Source organism: Dicentrarchus labrax, unplaced genomic scaffold (assembly GCF_905237075.1).
Source record: "Dicentrarchus labrax unplaced genomic scaffold, dlabrax2021, whole genome shotgun sequence".
Classification (NCBI taxonomy): domain Eukaryota; kingdom Metazoa; phylum Chordata; class Actinopteri; family Moronidae; genus Dicentrarchus; species Dicentrarchus labrax.
In genome coordinates, this window is record NW_026136707.1 from 2,866,755 (window position 1) to 2,886,481 (window position 19,727).

Here is a 19,727-nt window from a genome sequence, read left to right on the forward strand (position 1 = left end):
AATTAAAACAACTCAATCTGCTGCTAAGCATTGCTAATTACCAGAATAAGGCTGGCTTAAAGGCACAGACAGCATCATTTGTTGGGCTTCTTTCTTTCTTCCTGCTTTCTTCTCTTCCCTTCTTGCGTGTTTTCTTTCCCTCTTGCTTTCTTTAATTGTTGTGTCACTTGTGCCTTTGTATATATCTTGTTTTTCTGCACCATGTTTCTTTTCTCACTTCTTTCCCTCCCTGTATGCTGTCTCTCCCTCTCTCCGCAGGTAATGCATCATTTCTGGGTGGAAGGGAACTGCCCCACCAAGTGTGACAAGTGTCACAAAACCGTTAAGTGTTACCAGGGCCTGACTGGGCTCCACTGTGTGTGGTGTCAAATCACGGTAAGCCGCCACCCGAGGAGAGGCAGCCACCTCCTCATTATATTCCCACTGCTTCTTGTATTTTAGGGTTTCATTTTAGCACCTCTTATACCTCACAAGTCATTCCACCAATTTACACCCAGAAAACACTTGTTTGTGGTTACAAGTTAATAGAAAATAAAACAGAGGCGATGACACACGTAATGCAAATAAATCCTGAGCGTATACCTGACAATGTACACTTACTGTTACTGACACAAGTTTGGTTGTTAATAACGGCTGCCACCTCCTCCAGCTCCATAACAAGTGTGCCTCCCATGTGAAACCTGAGTGTGACTGCGGACCCCTGAAGGATCACATCCTGCCCCCCAACTCAATCTGCCCCATCATCCTGGTAAGACTTCGCTCCTCGCTGGTCAGCGGTCCCGTGGCTGAGTGAGCCTGACCTTGTTTGACACTGTGTTATCTGAGGAGGCAATCATCAGCCTGCGTCCCCCCACTGTGCTCTGAAATGGCAAAGCTTTTTTATCTTGTTGATGTTTTTAGAAAAAAAATGTTTCCAAAATGGCGTGAGTCTATTTCAGGTGGAAAGACAGCACCTAAAATTGCTCATTATGTATCCCACAACATAGATTATCCACTTTGTGTAATCATTTTGACTTTTAGAATAAAAGTTATCTGGTATTTGTTACAACACAAACGGCCAGAAAGGCAGCATACAAACACTGTTCCAACCAGGGATGCAGCAGAGAGCTTAGAAATACTGAGCTCCTAAATTGAAGTCCCACGAGACACCGAGAAGTTTCTTTGTTTTTTATTCTTTTTATTTATATACTTTATATTTATTGGATTATAGCAGGTCAGTTGTTTTTTATTTGCATGTTCTATTCAAATAGTTATTTCAAGGAAATGCCTCAAAAGTCTGTTTATAAAACAGAACAAAAAATTAAAAACACTGTGTCTGACTATTTTTTGTCTAATTAGCACCAGATTAAATTATCATTTCCAGGTAACTTTCTCGATTGATGAATTATTGGGAAATTACGCCACCATAAAGGCAAAGTGATTTATTTTCCAGACCTCATTGTATAAATGTTACTAATGATACTAAATCATTTATTTATTATTTATTTATTTGTTCATTTTGTTGACTAAAAAGTGATCAGGAAAAATGCTTCACTGGTAGAAAGGGTTCAGGTTAAAACAATAAATACAATACAAACAACATCAATAGAACAGGAAAACTGACACACACTACAAAAAAACTACAAAAATAAATAATATGCATTTGAGATGTCTGACTTTTAAAAAATCAAGTGAAATCAGGAAAAATATTTTTACCATAACTTCCTTTAAATTGTATTTTATAAGAGCTAAAAATCACATTTCCCTAATAGTGGAAATCACCTTTATGGATATGACAACCTCGCTGTTTGACCTTTGACCTCAGGAAAGGCAGTCCACGCTGAGGAAAGACTCCCGGTCCAGCCAGTCGAGCCGAGGGAAGATGCAGAGAGCCAACTCAGTCACAGTGGACGGCCAAGGACTGCAGGTGAGCCTCCAGTCCGAGTCTTTTTTAACCTCGGGGCAGAATTCTCCTCCTTTAATGTGTGCTTACGGCACAAGATGCAGTACATCTGTACCATCACTCACATTTCCCCCCAACTAATATGAAGATTAATCATTGTTTTTACTGATCTCAGTGATAAGAAGGTTATACTGTGGTAGGCCTTGGCAGGATTGGATCTGAGAAACACTTTAATATTTCCAAACATTTAGATGTAAAATAAAAATGTAAGAATCAGAATACAACCTGGGCATATTTCACCAGATGTTCACCAGATAGTATCTCTTGGTTCTTTATTTATAAACCGATGCTGTGAGCCTCACAGTTGTAAAATGACTCACATAGTAAGTATTTATTTCTGTAGTGCCGTTCGGAAGCAGAGTAACAAGACGCTTCACAGAAGGTACCAGAATACACCAAGAATCTCAGAAAGAGGCCAAACATAGAGATACAATCCTTAGATACTAGTCCCAGTTTAACCCTTACTTATTTCCATTTTCTGCCACTTCTACTCCACTTTCAGAGGCAAATATTGTACTTTTTACTCCACTACATTTACACCTTTAGTTACTAGTTACTTTGCAGAATCAAGTTTATAATATAACATTATTACAGATTAAGGTACATTTTAGCTTCCCCTTTATGAGCTGCAACATTAAAGCATCAATAATTATGATCTGATAATATGAAATATATTACTCTGCGTAATTCGTACTTTTACTTTTCGTACTTGATGTATATACTAATGCTTATACTTTTGTGTTTTGAAGTCGAGGACAGGACCTGTAACAGGGTATCTCTACACTGTGGTATTGCTACTTTTACTTAAGTAAACGATCTGAGTAAAAAAAGACTGTGTGCAGGTGGGGTTTTGAAAGGTTTTTAAAATGTGGCACTGACTCAGCTGATCTGATGCTGACGGGGGTGTTTGTTCCACAGTGTTGGAGATAAAACAGTAAAAACTTGAACTTTAAAGAATACCTGACAGTCAGATCTGAAGCATCTTGGTGCAGAAGGTGTGAAAAGATCTAAAATGTGAAGCAGAGCCAGAACATGTAAGGATTTAAAAACAAAATCCTAAATTGATATTAAAAACGAATATTGAGCTAATGTACTTCAGCCAGGACTGCAGAGATCTGTACATCCAGTGTTTGTTCGAGGCCTTGATGACTGTAAACCAGCAGCCATAACTGTTTTTATTATTTTAGTAGTCTCAGGACATACAGTATGCAGCCTCTGCAGGCCCTGCTGATAATCAGTATCATACAGCAGAGCCCAGTCCGGCCTGATCCTCTCTAATATCTGTCAGCCGGCATGCTGACGATGGAAACCTGCCGCTGTCTGTGGCGACTGCTCGTCTACGCGAGGCTGGGAGAGAAATATGATGAATCATATCCCAGGCACATCCATCTCTGCCTCTCGCCGGCTAACCAGCATAATAATCAAGATTATTATTTATAATTACAGGAAGTAATGGATCACTCTGGGCTGGACAGGGAGCTCATTAATTCACCCTTGGCCTGCTGGGATAGCAGACAGGGGGAGTTAAGCGCTTCATCTGTGTCAGGGAGAGCACGAGGCGAGTTGTCGCAGACGAACTGCACAGAGGGCAATTCAAACAGGGGGCCGCTGGATTAGAGCTTGTTTATGTGGCGCTTTGTGAGTTCAGCCTCGGGCGCGGCGGGCTCTGTCTGTCCACAGTTTCACTGCAGCTCGGAGAAAATCCTCTCCCACGTCACTCGAGACAAACTGCCCTGCCAATTAGGAAGTGGTGACAAATAACTATTACGACTTGTGAATCATGAGTTATCAGGTTGAGAGTATTGATTGGCTAAGAGATAGATGGGTTGTTTTACTGTACTGTATATCCATGGCTGCCTGATTGCTCTGACTAATATCATCCCCCCACAACGTCTAAAAAAAACCCTTAATATTTACTACGTTTTTAGTAAGAAACTGGAGCAAAAGCATGATCATTGATGTTATTATAGTTAGTGTGAATCATTTTGCTTGCAATATTCTTATTGTCAACAAACCCGATGAAAAGTGTTAGTGTGTATCTGAAGTCTGATATTTCTTCTTCCTCGTTGCCATAGAGCTCCACTGTTGTCCACAAACTATTAAAAACACATCAGTGAGGCACACTGTTGCACTCTTGTTCCGTCACTACCATGAACACACACGCTGTAGTTTGTTTTGAGTCAATCCCACATACACCGTGCTGTTGCTGCTGTAGGAACCAGCTAGTGCCCTTAATGTGTATTAATCCGCCATTAAAAATAGTCCACAGCAAATGCACTATTTACTATTTACTTTACTGACTTTTGCTTAAAGCTATAGTGATCAGCTGTTTTAAGAAATGACTGACCTTTCTTTTAAACAAATGAAACCAAATATTTGTGACCTGTTTTTACAGATCTGTGCCTTCAGTAAGAGAGACTGGGCTCAGGGCCAAACACAGAGTGGAGAAGAACTAAAACATTGTTGGTTTTTGTCTTTTCATGGGAAAAATATTAAGCCTTAGCCTTCGAATATACTACATCACTTGACAAAAAGAAATCCACTCAAAGGGAACATTTATGTGGGGAATTTTGCCTTAAAAGTACATTTTCTGAGACTTTATCACTGTTCTCCTTTATAATTAGATTTTATAATTAACACCAGATCACATTTGGACTCAGGCAAAGAACTGGCGAGCACCCACACTTCACCGTAGCCAGGTGTCACTTGTGCATCTGTGCAACGAAACAGGAAAACTGTAAAAAAATGAATCCAATGACGGGCGTTGCTTGGAAGTGCCGTATATACTCGGTAAAATGTCTGAGGGATATGGCTTGAAAGTGAATTCCTGTGAAGCATCCTGCAGTCTCCAAACACCGACGGTTTGTTTTGACATCTCCCATTCAGATCACAACAATAGAGGGCACTCATCCTCTGCTAGTGTTTGTCAATCCGAAGAGCGGGGGGAAGCAGGGAGAGAGGTAAGTACACAATCTGTCTCAACATGCTACAAGAGGCCTCTAAAGCCCCGCTCCTCAGCAGCAGAGGGAAGGCAGCGGCATGGCCTCTGGCTGCAGAGTGCTTTAGGCTTACTTAGTCAAATAAAAACACAATAACGTTTGCCTAAAACGCCGGCCACCTTCACCGTCAGCTCACACAAGCTCCCCCTCCTCTCCTCAGACACCCTACTCGCTGTCACGTCCCCCTTCTTTAACCCAGGGCTAATTGGGTTATTACTGAAACATATTCATTCACTCCTTATTACGCCGGCCCTCATTTGTTTAAATTATGAGATCAAAATATGACTTCAGCCAGTTGATATAATGAAATTGAAATTAAAATGAATTAGTCTTTCTAATGGTTTCTCCTCAAGGGGACTTTGGGTATGTCCCACCCCGCTGCCCGGTCCAATGCCTTGTCACGCTCTGATTGGACGCCGGCCTGCATCGACACTAACTGCACCTTTTTCACCTAATCTGTGATATTTGAGTTGTGAGTTTTGGTTTCTGATGTTTTCTGATGTGATCTCTCTGCATATTCACTCCTGCAGGATTTACAGAAAGTTCCAGTATCTTCTGAACCCAAGACAAGTGTACAACCTGGCCAAGAATGGACCCATGCCGGGGTACGTGTGTTCAAACAGGGAAAGATCACTTAAAGTTTAGCTGAAGTTATTATAAGGCCTCAGCAGTTTGAGTTAGACAAGTTGCTGTCTTTTATGTATGGAATTCCCCCTTTGTGTTACTATCCTTCCACTGCAGCTCAGCACGGAAACACAAAGAGGAGATTTTGTACCAATAAGACTGGAATATAGTTACTTATCTTCTTTTAATGATATCTTTTAATGGTCAGTATGAACAGGATGAATGAGCAGAAAACGTACCGTTTTAAGACGGAAAAATGTGATCCTATCTTTTAAGTTTGTCAAAGACACAATGTCCATTTTCTGTATTTGAGTTATTAAAAGAAAGAAACTGTAATATATCAAATTAATTACTGCTTAATGACAAGTCACTTAATAAAACTACATGAAGGGTACAAAAAGGTAGATTTTCTCAACATAGCTCTTTATTGAGGCAGGTTTTCAATTGAAAAAAATCCTTCTAAAACACATTAATATCTATTTCTGTATGATCTATAACTTATTTCATTTTATTAATATTAAAATACACAAGTAATGCACTGCAAAAAACATTTATTTTATGAAATTACAATATTTCTAAGGTGGCAAGATGAGAAATTTTGTTTAAAAATTCTAAATTCATCTTTAAATGTGAATATTTCAATTTAAAAAGTTGAATTTCAAAGCCATTTTAGCATTTTTAATTATGATGTTAATTACTGTTAACATAACATTTTGAAAGAATGAAGGGAATAAAAAAAGACTGATAAATCATACAGTATCGACTAATGAGCTTCTGTTTACAAACAGGCTGCTGTTGCTCACATATAATCACCACCATCACATGCAAGAGAGGCCTTTAGTATTAGACCCTTCACTCACTTCCCTCACACAGCACAGACACAAATGAGGTGAGTTCACACATAACAAATCCTGGAGACGACAGTATCATGCTGTAGCCTCCGACGAGCGGCGGCTCCATATGCATAAGCCTGTATGTGAACAGAGAGCCGGTGACACGGATGACTGACGGATAGAGAGGGGTGAAACTCTCGCCATACCACGTGTGATCACGCATACAGACGAGGAGCTCACTGCAGTCTGTAGGTGCGGCCAGCGTCTGGTTTCCTATGGTTCACATCTGTGATTAAGAAAATGAATGGCTCATTTACATGCACAAGGCTCCTTCACTTTGCTATTGCCAGCAGCGTTTAAACATACAGGAATGCCTCGCCGTCGTGCTGCCACGTTGTTTGGCTTTGATTAGATCTGAAAACAGAATCTTTGTGGCTTATAAAAAATAAATTCACAGCGGCACACACACCAGGTTTTGACTGTCCGTGCGAGAAGCTTGCACAGCTTTTAACGTCACAGATTGTGCCAACGCAGCTCCGAGTTTTCTGAGCTGACCTTTCGTATACTGGTTCTCTTCTACTGATGTCCCTGCACGTGGCCTAAAACATCACCTGCACCCGCTCTGCTGTCTGGAGCCGAACCCAGAGCTTCTCCCCCAGAGCTTCTCCCCAGAGCTTCTCCCCAGAGCTTCTCCCCCAGAGCTGACAACTTTCCAGATGACCTTGCCCCACTATAACCTTGTTAATATTTTGTCAAGTGTACGCACCGGCGCGCACATTAGTGAGGTGAACGGTCACCGTCGGAACACTGCAGGCCGAGGCAGCCGCACGCACTGCTGTCAATTAGCTGCCTCACTAATGCAATTACAGCAAATTAAGTGTTTGTTTCTTGGTATTTAAATATCCCCAAAGTTGCCTTTCATGTTTGCGGCCGTCTGTTTTGCGTCTAATATGGTTTGTGGTCCCAGTTGGAGAGTAATTGAGCGAATCATTTACCCGCCATACGAGGCTCGGAGGCTGGCTCATTCAGTTAGGGCTTTGTTATTGTGAAGGAACGGAAGAAGTTGGACTGAACATTGCCTGTCATGATCCAATTAGCCCTCGAACAGGCAGGCTAGCTCGCTGAATGAATAATTGTCAATGCGACATGTGTTATTTTGTGGGATTAGAGGGGGTTTGCAGTGAAGCAGTGTGTTGTGACAGTGGGCTCAGAAATATGCTCATGATCTGCACACAGTCTGTTAAGTGAACACTTTCTGTTCTCAAGAAAGGCTGAGAAAAGCTGATATGTCTTAATTAACCTTCATTTCTTTAAACACCTGAACAAAATCCATTGTTTTAAAATAATTTTTGTCAGGATGACAAAGAAAGGGCTAATTTCTCATCATAAAATAAAATAAAATGATGTGAGACAGCGTAGACACGTCAAAAGGAGGCAGGAGCACTTAAGAATGATGGTAATGCAGCACAGAATTTGTTCCATAAAGGGACATTTCAGTAGCAACATGCCTTCTTCAGAGCTTCAAAGAGTAACGATAACTTTTTATCTCTTCCTGAGCAAAAGTTGCCAAATAATCCTAATATGAATATTCATAGAATTCATTATACCCTAATGTTCTGTTTGGTGTCCTGAGGGCACCAAATTATTATTAGCTTTTCCTGATTTTATGAGAATTGATTATAAACATGATTTTGAACTGATGGCTTGTTTCAGAAGTCCACTACAGAAAACAGTTTAGGGTCTCAGACCCTAGCTGTAGAACTTGGTTTAATACAATGGACTTCTTCCACTCATATAAATCATGAAGGACTCTTATTCTCATTTAATAACAGCGGTCTTTGGTACATGACATTTCTACATATTGGGCCTCTGTAAGCTCAGAAAAAGTTGATTTTGCAATATTCCATTATATTTTTTACAGGTAAAGCAGTCTGTAATGTGTTAAAGCTTTATTCCTGTAGAAATACATAATTACATTTTGGGGTTGTTTTCCTCTGCTTCTGACAGTAGAATGGCAGTGTTGGAAGAGGTTCTCAGATCATTTACTTAAAAGTCCATTGTGTAACATTTAGGAGGATCTATTGGCAGCAATGTAATATAATATTCATAGGTATGTTTTCATTAGTGTACAATCACCTGAATATAGGAATTGTTATGTTTTTGTTGCCTTAGAATGAACTACTTTCCACTTGCAGGGTGTCTGCCATATTGAACCGCCATGAAAAGGGTTCACTAGTAGAAAATGATGGCGAAACAGTGAAAAACAAATTATTGTGTGGCAGTAATGTACAGAACTGTCTATTGTTTATTGTTTGCAGGTTGAACTTCTTCAGAGATGTTCCTGATTTCAGAGTGCTGGCCTGCGGAGGGGACGGCACCGTGGGCTGGATCCTGGACTTCATAGGTACAGAAGAAATTGTACATTCCATTATATTTGACATTATCATGATGTTATCAGGAATTTGGTCCTTGTGCTGCTTCCATAGTATCAATTATTTTAGACAAATTACAAACTCCTAAACCTCCTGTGGTGCTTTGGCGTATTTACTCATACTGCTTCCATGTCTGACCACGTACAACATAGTAGAACTTAAATACTCTATTTCCTTTTTTGGCAAAATTGCATTTGTTTTTATTAGTTTTCAAAACCAGCGGCACTCTTGTTGTTCAGCCTGAAATGGTAAAGTGTATTTTATGGTTTGTATATAAACACTTTAATTATGTCCGAGTCAGCGTATTCAGGGGTGGTAAAATGGGATGATTACGTGAGTTGGAAAACAACATACTAGTCATCATTTGAGGCAGAAAAAAAAATCACCTGGCCTCCTCTATTTGGTCTTGAAGACGTGTTACTTGTTCAGGCTCTCAAAAATTGCCTCAATTTTTTATCAATCAAAACAAAGAGAGGTAATAACTGTCAGGCAAAATGTGTCTCTTGAAATAGACTGTACAACTCAACATTCATATTGACTTGTAGTTTTACAAGTAGGGCTGCAAAATGGATTTGACGCTTTTTTGCAAGTCTTTGCAGCAAGTTTGTTTTTCTTGGTTTGGCCTTGTTTCGCATCGTGTTGTGATATTTGTCCCGCTGCTCCAGATAAGGCCAACCTGGACAGGAACCCCCCTGTGTGTATACTTCCTCTTGGCACGGGCAACGACCTGGCAAGATGTCTGCGATGGGGAGGAGGTACTGACAGAAAATAGATACATTGCAGTGATTTACACAGTCTCATATACTGTATCATATTCCAGCATTGTTGTCTTAATTATTATTAACATTGTTTTAAGGAATTCATACAGCTCTTGTGGAGTAGTAGAGAAAAGGGCTGCAAAAAAATATTTTATTCTTAATTTATCTTCACATTATTTTTTAGATTATTCGAGAACAAGAAGCAGAAAAGCAGCATTTCAATTTATTTCTATCAACTGAGCAATTAATTGATTAATCGTTCACAAGGTGTCTATGACCCAAACTATATATGGAACACAGTTCAATAGATTTATTTTTAAAGCCAATATTTGTATTTATTAGAGTTAATTCTAACCATTTTCAGAAATTACAAATATTTTGTTTTCCTTTTATTCTTGTCAGGGTAGAAAAAAAGTGCATAAGAAATCAGTTATGTGTAAAAGAAAATCCCTTTTCTGTAGCTGTTTATGAATGCTGCATAATATGAATACTACAACATGGTTAGACACAGTCTGATATTCAACAAACAGCCAATATCTTCCCTATAAATCAATAAAACAGAAGAACTCAGAGGCAGTTTGGACTCTTGTTACCGTTAAGCATCAGCCAAGTAGCACAAGCTGTTGTAGACCCATTTTTACACCAACTTATTTATATTTTTCGAGGTTATGAGGGCGAGAGCCTCCTGAAGATAATGCGGGACATCGAGAACAGTTCGGAGTTGATGCTGGATCGCTGGAAGATTGACGTCACGCCCACAGACAAGGATGAGCGAGGGGACCCGGTGCCTTACAGTATTGTAAACAACTACTTCTCCATCGGAGTGGTGAGTCAGACTTCAGTCAGTAATCATGGAATGTACGAGGCACAGGAGTGAACAAACATGCAGACATTCTTTTCTTGAGTTACAGCGTATGGCCTCGAGTTGACAAATAGAAATATCAAACCTCTTCATAACTATCTTTCATGAGTTCAATGGGTGATACTGAGTGAGGTTTGTCCATCACTGAACACCAAGAAGAGGTAGATCGCCTTAAACTCAGAAAACTGGAATGTGTTATTGCTTTACAGTAAAGGTCACATTCAATGTGTACTGTTTGGAGTCGAGGGGTCTCAACTAACAGGAAAGAAAACTATAAGTCCCTCTGAGTATTATAAAAAGTCTTTAATATTAGCTGACACTTTGTTGTGTTTCCTGCTGCAAGAAGAAACTAATCACTGTAAATACATTTCTAAATAAATAATCTTTGGTTGCCTGAACATAGTTGTTGTTAGGTGTAGCTGTAAAGCGATTGACAGCTGATCGCCTGTTGCCTAGCGAAACCAAGACGGCTATAACTACAAAAAAAATCCAATTTTTAATGATCAAAATAGACAAAATACATTTCCAGCCTTACTTGAGCCTTACTCATTCCAGTTACAATAAAACAAAAAGTAAAAAAAATAAATAAAATAACAGTTAAACATTCAATAACAAAAAAATAAAAACAATACTAATATAACCAACAGGAAAAACAATTTGTAAAAACAAAAGAATAAAACAAGTCACATCAAATTAAAATCCAGATTAAAAAGTTTTTAAGCCATATGTTAATCCAGACATAAGTCATTGTTTTCTATTATTTTGTTTGCTGTACAATAATATCTGTGTTAAAAATCTATAAACCACCAGATAAACGTTGTTTATAAATGTGTCGTTAAAATAGGATTACATTGGGATAGAGCTGGTGTACCAGGGCTGAGTCCTTGCAGCAGCGGCCCAGGGCTCGAAGCTGACCTGTGGCCCTTTGCAGTGTGCCTCCCCTCTCTCCCCCTTTCCTGTCTATCTTCAGCTGCTACTAAACATTAAAGGCAATAAAAGCCCCTAAAAAAACTTTACATTCCAAATTGTTTTTTTTCTGCAAACACTAAAACAAAGTTGACAATAACAGCACAGAGAAGGTGATTCTTGCCCACTTTAGGTTACTTAAAATCAGAATAATTCTTGAATTCATTATGGAACAAAAAGCAGTGCAGCTAGAGTCCGCTTTCTTGCAAATCCCTTTAATATTTCTAATACGTGTTTAAAGGTTATGCCATATTTCACCTCTTGGTATCTCATAACTTTTGTTTTTTGCATGATCTTTTTAAACAGGCTGGTTTCAGGTTCATAAAGATGCCACACACTATGTTCCACAATAACCACTCTGAACCACGAGTACAATGAGAAACCACACTTGGCTGTGACTGCAGGGTTACAGTAATGGCACACTTGTGCACTGCTGCTGGAAGAAGCATATGGCACCTTTTCAAATCTTCCACACCAGTTAAGTTTAATCACAGCGACAAAGAGTCTCAGTCGCAGAACAGTAAAGGTGGCAGTAAACAGCTTAACTCAAATACAGACTTAAACAGAACAAAGACAGAAGCCACAGACTTATTGACTGACATCCCCTCTGTCAATAGTTCTATTCCTAAAGGTTGGGGGGGAGAGCAATACACAGTACCTTCAGTAACAGCATAATCAGTCAATTTATTTGTTTTGATCACATTCTGGTTAGGCCCTTATTGAGATGTGCTCAAGCCTCAAACGTCTCAGATTGATAAACAAGCCTTGTTGTGTATCTGCATGGTGTTAGTCAGCCGTCAGCAACCCCCCTGTCCATCGCCACCATAATGACACTTATTTCACGTAGCTCATGTTAGCCATTACTGATAAATGTCAGGGGGAAATATGGTAATTGACATTTGCAGGTGGTAGAGGAGGGAGCCACTCGTCGTACCGACTGTGGCAGGGACAGTAAGTGATGCATGGCCTTACAAATGTTAGTTGAATAACACCTCCAGCCTGGGTCCCTAATGACGATGTTAGAGGATATTAGAGGACAGGTCTTGTTAACATTGTGATAGAGGAGAGCAATGGCTGTAATCTGTCTACAGTGCTAAACATATGGTGATGTGTACAGGCGGAAGTGGTTACAGTGTGAAATAAATCTCTGAACATTCATCCTAATGTTTAAGTGCATTCATTTCCCAGTATAAATGTCAGGAAAACACATGTAAGAAGTTACTTCATCTTTGGTTTCAAACAATATAAGTATATTTGTTGTGACTAGGCACGAGACAGCACTGTCAAGTCAACTTTATTTATAAGGCATTTTACAAAACCACGAAATGAGTGTGTGCCAAAAAGACAGCCAACAAGTCAAAGGACTACAGCAAATATAAGATGTTTGTTTTAGCAAGAATCCAGCATAAAACAAAAGTATAAGAAAGACTAGATAGATAGATTTTAAGAAATACTTCTCAGAAAATGATAATGTCTGTATTTATGAATTACAGTTTATTTCACCCAATCTCACAGATTTAAGATACGTTTTAGTGTCTTTGTACAATCAGGTTAAACCCAAAGGGGGATTTATAGTCATGCATTTAGGTTTTACAGAGTATTGGAGCTTTACTTACAGACATAGCAGTCGTGGATATGCAGTAGCTAACAAAAAATTTAACTGGAGGTCGGGGCTACAGCGGCTGCAGAGACACCACAGGTCAGTTCCTGAATGTGAGACTGACTATTTCCCTAATATATTCAGATTTTAGAGTTTTGTTGTCAAATACACAACAAGGCTTGAGCAAAAGAGTGATGTCGGGTTCAGACTGCACAATATCAGCCCAATAACCAGACAGGCGTAGGGTGTCCAGGATGAAAATGGGTGTCAAAGCGTGTGACAAATTCCATCATGTGCTTCATGACATTAACCAATAAGAGGAATGATGTTTGTGCTACCAGGTGGAACTGTGAAAGACTTCCAGTAACATACAAATGGCCAAACCTGTTCCCAGAAGTTAGTCCCTAGCTCCTCCTTCCTGACAACATCACACAGGTGGTGACAGACGGCAAGCTATGACTGGTCTGGGACCAACGTGTAGTCGCACACATTGAGACAAAGACATAAACCTTGTGCTCGCCGTGATCACAGTTCCCACATAAAGATGCCGATTGCAGTAGCAATAGTCTCCTGTCTGATGAGACAAAAACTACCTGGAGGTAACTCTTGTATAGCCCACCATCACTTTACTGTATATCACAAAGTGAATGAAAGAATGCAGTTGCTGTGGGGAATATGATGCAGCCTAGAGACATACAATAGTGTGGTGGTGCGATCAGTAGGTGAAATCTGAATCTGAACTATAGATTAACACTTAACATATACCATAGGTATCTGCCATGAGTATGGAGCAAGAGGATGTGGTGAGTCTGTACATGAATTAATGTGCTAGCAAAGGCAATGAAAAAGAGGACTACTAGCCGATGCATGTGGACGTAAACAATGTATGTTTAAAAATGAGGAGGAAAATGTATTGGTATGTATGGTTGTAGAATTTTAGAAGAGAAGACAGAAGATGAGTAAAGATCTGGTGTGATTGCTGCTCTCCATGTCAGAAAAATGCACAGATTTGCCCTCCTGTTGGTTCAGGAGGGCAAAGGCGTGGCACCAAATGTTGTGGCCATCTTTCTTTTTTAAAACTCCTCACTTAATGCTGTTAACTAAAGCTACAATACTATAAAAATAACTGTACATGGTGATGCTTTAATGGGACCAGTTGATTTTAAACTCAGTAAGAACATTAAAAGAAAACATCTTTGGCCTGGCTGGTTCATAAAGTCATTATAACCCCCATTGTCTTTGCTCTGTTAGTGGGATTAGCACCCAGCAGGCGTGATGATGACAGATGAAGTTGTTTGTGGGGGATTAAGAAGACTTTGAGCTCTCTATGGATTTGAGTGTGATATAATATTTTGTGACACATTTTGCATCAAATTTTTTTGCTTTCCGCTGAACAAAAAAGAAAAAGAATTACAATAAAGATTATGCGACAAGTCAAGCTCATAATTACCTCAGAGATTATGTAGATGAAGAGTAGATTGTTTCTGTAATGACACTGTCGAAATCAAAAGATCAGCAGTAGCAGCGGCCACGGACAGCGAGTGTCACCACCAACGTACGCTCGAATCTGAAGTCATTAAAAGAGAAGTTCAGGTCCTTTTTAAATGTACATTTGTCTGACTGCTCTCATACCTCTCAGACTCAAATCATTAGTGTCAGCGGCTGAACGAACAAACTGAAACATTCTCGGTACAACTTCATTTTCCAAGTCATATAAATCCAAGAACTCAGGTGATTCTTCCAAAAAAAGATTTTTTTTTTTTTTGGTAAATTCTTCAAACCTAACCTTCTGCCACGGCCCAGTTGGATTGAGAATTAATGGCGCCATCCCTTTGGGAGGATGTGGAAGTGACGTGAAGTGTAATGATCTCAATCAGGGCCAGGGGTGAGAGACAGAACTAATCACTGAGCGCGCTCCACTACCATAATGCAGTCAGTCGCCCTAATGACCCTGGCGCTCCTGTCAAAGCCATTATTCTCCCCCGTAGTGAAAGGCACATCAAACCGCTGGGGCCCACTCATAATTGGACTAAACTTTGAGCTATGAGAGGACATTACACATGTCCTGTATTAATTTGGGTGCCAGATTTTTACATTGGTAATTATTTGAGGGCAGCTAGGGGGAGAGAGAGAGTGAGTGAACTGACAACGTCCCACCGCCGCAAGGGGGTCAAGGCTTTTAGACGTGAATGTGTCCAACATGTGTTGATGCTGTGACAGACTCATGTCTTCAAATATTTCCAATAATGAATGATTCTCTGAAAATATGTTGTGTAGAAGTTAAGAAAACTCACCACAAGAGCCATTTATTAAATATTCTGCGTTTGTAAGCCAAAAGTCCAAAAAATTTAAATTTGAATATCTACAATTCCATCTAGACGAGATCATATCGTGATACGATGAACAGCTACTGAATTGATCTTGTGATTGCTGTTTCCAAGGTCAGTAATGAACTTTGAACCTGAACAATGTGTATTATTAGTCTAGTTAAAACTGAATATATTTCTGAGTTTGAGAAACAAATTATTACAATACTGGAGCCTGATTGGTTCAAAAGCAGCAACTTCTCAGACTGAAATCAGGTCAAATCTCCTTATTTGAGGATTTCCAGTTCAAATTCTACAAACTGGCCCGATTATACAAAGTTTAGTTGTTCTTTAGTCAGGGAACAGTCCTTGGGATGTTTTAGTACCTTGGAGTTTGGAGAAAATGAAATAGGATTAAACAAGATTTTTTTTAAACATTCTCTTTCCTAAATACTCATACATGAACAAAAATATAAATTCCAGTAACAGATTTCCTTCAAAGAGTTTCTTCATATCAGACCAACAAACTCTCTTTCACTGTGCCCTTGAAAATGTTAAATCTGCACATGTAAGCACAACTAATGATATCGCGATGTACTGACACAGCCTGAAGTACAGTTCTACATCAAGGTGAGACATTAAATCACTGGAGGGCGGCAAAAGCATGAGTTTTAATTGCTGTTAGGTTTTTTCTTTATCATGTAGCTGAGAAAAAAGCTGTATTATTGTGTATTCAACTCTTGGCAGAATCGATGATAGATCGTGCCGTTTTAGCTGATAAATATAAGGAGTCACAAAATAATTTAATGGCTAAAAAACATTTTATGTTTATTTTTTATGGCTTTCTTGCTGAATATTTTCAGGAGCTTCGAAAGATGCTTCTAATTAAACAATCAGAGAGATGAAAATCATTCTTTGGTTGAACATTACCATTTAATATGCACACCAAGGGCAAAAACCTGATAAAGTTTGATAAGTATTTTGTTTTAAGGAGTGGACCAGTGGTTCCCATCCTTTTTGGCTTATGGCCCAGCCAAAAAGGTTGGGAACCACTGGTCCACATTGTGATTAAAAACTAATTAAATAAGGTTTTTGTATTATATGTAGATAGAAATGTATCAATTTAAAAATATGTACTTCTACATATCCATGTTTTGATATATATCTGTATTGAATAATATTCTTAAAATATTAATATGTAGATATTTTTCATTCTTTGTGATTTTGATTTAAGCTATAAAGCATTGTTAGGTGGCTCCGCTGATGCACTTAAAGCATACAAATGCTGCATCAATGTAGAATGACAAAGGGCTTTATCCACTCCTGGTTGTTGAAATCGCTGTTTACTGTTGCAAAAGCCACAGCTCCACTTGTACAGATCTCAGATAATAGACCCCAAACCAAAGGGGAGACAACCTCTCCTTGCTTTTGCTCTCTTGTTTGCAGCTATTGTCCTGTTTGTAAGAAAATCAAGTTACAATCTCTCAGATATATCCATCATCTCACCTTTCTGGCTCGCGTTGGAAGCGTGAGGTGAGTCTGCGGGGATCTTGAAGAATTCTTTTGGTCTTCTGCTTACAGCGTCTTGAAGAGACATCAAGAGAAGCTCCATTGATTTTTGTCTTTTGGCTTCTCCTAAATTTCTGTACAGAGAGCTAGCAGGGGGTCCTCCCTGTAGGTGCTGTTTCAATAGTGCCACTCAAAATGGAGTGGGTCAAAACAGATTGCTTCAGTAGAAGGGGGGAGAGGAACAAGCCCAAAAAGTTTACAGCAACTTTCTCTCACTCTTTCTTGAGGTGTTTTCAGAGCCGGACAAGTTTGCTGTCAAGAGTTTGGTCTGTTTTTCACAAAGGCCTTGCAAGTATTTTCCCGCTAACATTGACTTAGAAGTGTGAATTAAAGGAAATTTCAGAGCTATTAGTCCGTGTGTAGGTACTTGAGACTGTTGTCGAAATCCGTTGAATACTTTATGGCATAATTACATAGCCTCATATATATTTAGGTTTTCAGGTGAATCGATTATTTTCACATGTTGGTGGTTTTTCCATCAAGGAGCACTTAAAGGATGCGTTCACAATGTTTCAAGTATTAAAACAATAGTCGGGTGCTCACATGAACACAGAAGTTGTTTTTTTTTGGCGTTTTAAATACTGGCCATCAAAAGACCAGTGCGTAGGATTTAGTGACATCAGTGGTGAAGTTGCAGATTGCAACTAACTGAATACTGCTCGCCTTCCAAGACAATGGACTAACAGTCAGATTACAGATAGATGTCTACATTCATCTGTTGCACAAAGCTGTCTAGGTCTTGACTTTCAAGTACGACTTATTTGTCATTTATTAAATTAAATGAAGACCTTTCTCAAACTAAAAAAGATGCCTGACTAAGCAGCAGAAAAATGTTCACGCTGTGGAAGAATTCAACAGGACATTTTACTGGGAAATAGAAAATAGAAATTCCAGAATCATAAGATCTCAACACAGTTCAGGACTGTAGGAGAACTGTGCTGCTGTTTGTTAATATGGCGGGACTCAGTATTTCTGTTAACCGCCAATCAGACTCAGTCTTCTTGGGCAAATTAAAATGACTGAGGATGTTCTCACTGCTGTATTACTGCGCTCTCTAAAAACTCTTATACCATTATCATCGTTCTTTCCACAGCATTGTTTTGCTCCTTTTTTATCATTTTGGTGCCACTGGTCAGCAGGTTTCACTGATCAACCCGGTATCATGCCAAAGTGTAAAATACACACCCCGGGCCACCATGACGGTGTCACATTTTCAATACGTATTCATTCCACGGTGAAGTTAGCAAAAATAAACGTGTGGTTACACACAAACTAAAACAGGCTGAGGTTGTAGTTTGGGTATAACTAGGTACAAATCAACATGGACTTTTGGTTTCACACAGCACTCGAACTGCGTTTCCTCCAAACTCAGTCGCTCTTTATAGTGCTGCCGTCACCTTCATATGTGTATTTTTCACATCTAGGCAAGGCGAAATGCGATTTCCCTGATTGTTACCATGGAACTATGACTCTTAGTTCAGTGTTGGCGTAGAATAAGTCAGTCCACTTTACTTGCTTTAGACTAATATAAGAGAAATATTAAAACTGGACTACAGACCAGTTTAAAATATCTTTGTGTTACAGGCCTCTGATCAAAACGCCTCCATGCAGTCTGTGCGTATTTACATTTTCCATTAACAGACGTTTTTTGATAAATCACATGTAAATTAGAAGTATAAATGTGTTCTCCATTTCATTTTAAACAGCATTATTTAACTCTAAATATACCTTTTTCTGTACTTTCACGCTTAAACACTAGATAACAGTCTTATCAGACTGTTATGGTGTTAATATACTGGTGAAGTGTCTCTGTCAGTCACACCACACTAACATATTTAACATGAACTGTATCGCCCTAACACCAAGAACCCCAATGAGGCTGCACTTTCTGCCCCAGGCCACAGAGGGAGAAAGAGAGTGAGGGGGGAGAGATAGGAAAAATCATAAAGGGTGAAAGGAAGGTCGAGAATGACGTATAGAGGAAAAAGAGAGAGAGAGGAGAGGTGGAGGAAGGGAGAGCGAAAACAACTTGGTTGCCGGGGTGTCGGCAGCATCCTGTAGGTTAGCTGGGAGCTGTGATTATTCGCAATGTGTGTTTAATTAATTAGCCTGTGTGGAGACAGCGTGCTCTTCATCAGGGTTTCTGTCAATACATCTCCATCCCGGGTTCAACCCCGCTGCCACCTCCTGCACACAGCTTCAGTTTCACCTTATAGGAATATACTCAAGATACACGCGAGGTGTAACTGCACTGTTTGAAAAGTTGGGAAAGTTACTTAATGAGAAAGAGATTGCCTTGGATGTAAAGGCAATATTTACATGTAAATAATTATATTTCTCAATATAAGTTGAGTTGCTTTACATGTTAGCATCTCCAAATGTCAGTGGGACACATACAAGAGGAGGAGGCTAAAACTGCAGGCGTTAGGTTTAAGGAGAATCACTTGGAGTATTTGTAAGATTAAAGGTTTGATTCTCTCTTTCAGGATGCCTCCATTGCACATCGTTTCCATGTTATGAGGGAGAAGCATCCTGAGAAGTTCAACAGCAGGTAAGTTTGTTTCTGTTTGCTTTTGTTGTCAGTATGGTCATGTTATAACCCAGTGGTGGTTCCCAGCTGATCGCCTTATACGTAAAACCATAAAGTACTGCAGTGGTAGTTAAGTAATTCGGCAGTATCACGTTACACGGCTTCAGTGGTAGCAAATCACACACAGTAAGTTACTCCGCCTTCTGCTCAACTTCATCACTACAGTATATGTGCAGGTTTATTCTTACATAACTGATTAAAAGAACAAGGCAATACAACAGCTGCAGTGTTGAAAATGATAAAAAA

General features: G+C 39.4%; 1 protein-coding gene across 1 annotated transcript in view; it reads left to right on the plus strand.

Annotated features, from left to right (window-relative positions):
• Nucleotides 1-19,727, plus strand: part of dgkb (diacylglycerol kinase, beta) — a 70,545-nt gene that overhangs the window by 23,679 nt on the left and 27,139 nt on the right. The window contains exons 12-20 of the mRNA XM_051407640.1: nucleotides 259-375; nucleotides 650-748; nucleotides 1,805-1,906; nucleotides 4,829-4,902; nucleotides 5,472-5,546; nucleotides 8,717-8,802; nucleotides 9,496-9,585; nucleotides 10,254-10,414; nucleotides 19,378-19,442. Coding sequence (XP_051263600.1) covers nucleotides 259-375; nucleotides 650-748; nucleotides 1,805-1,906; nucleotides 4,829-4,902; nucleotides 5,472-5,546; nucleotides 8,717-8,802; nucleotides 9,496-9,585; nucleotides 10,254-10,414; nucleotides 19,378-19,442 — 869 coding nt within the window. The remainder of the gene's footprint in view (nucleotides 1-258; nucleotides 376-649; nucleotides 749-1,804; nucleotides 1,907-4,828; nucleotides 4,903-5,471; nucleotides 5,547-8,716; nucleotides 8,803-9,495; nucleotides 9,586-10,253; nucleotides 10,415-19,377; nucleotides 19,443-19,727) is intronic.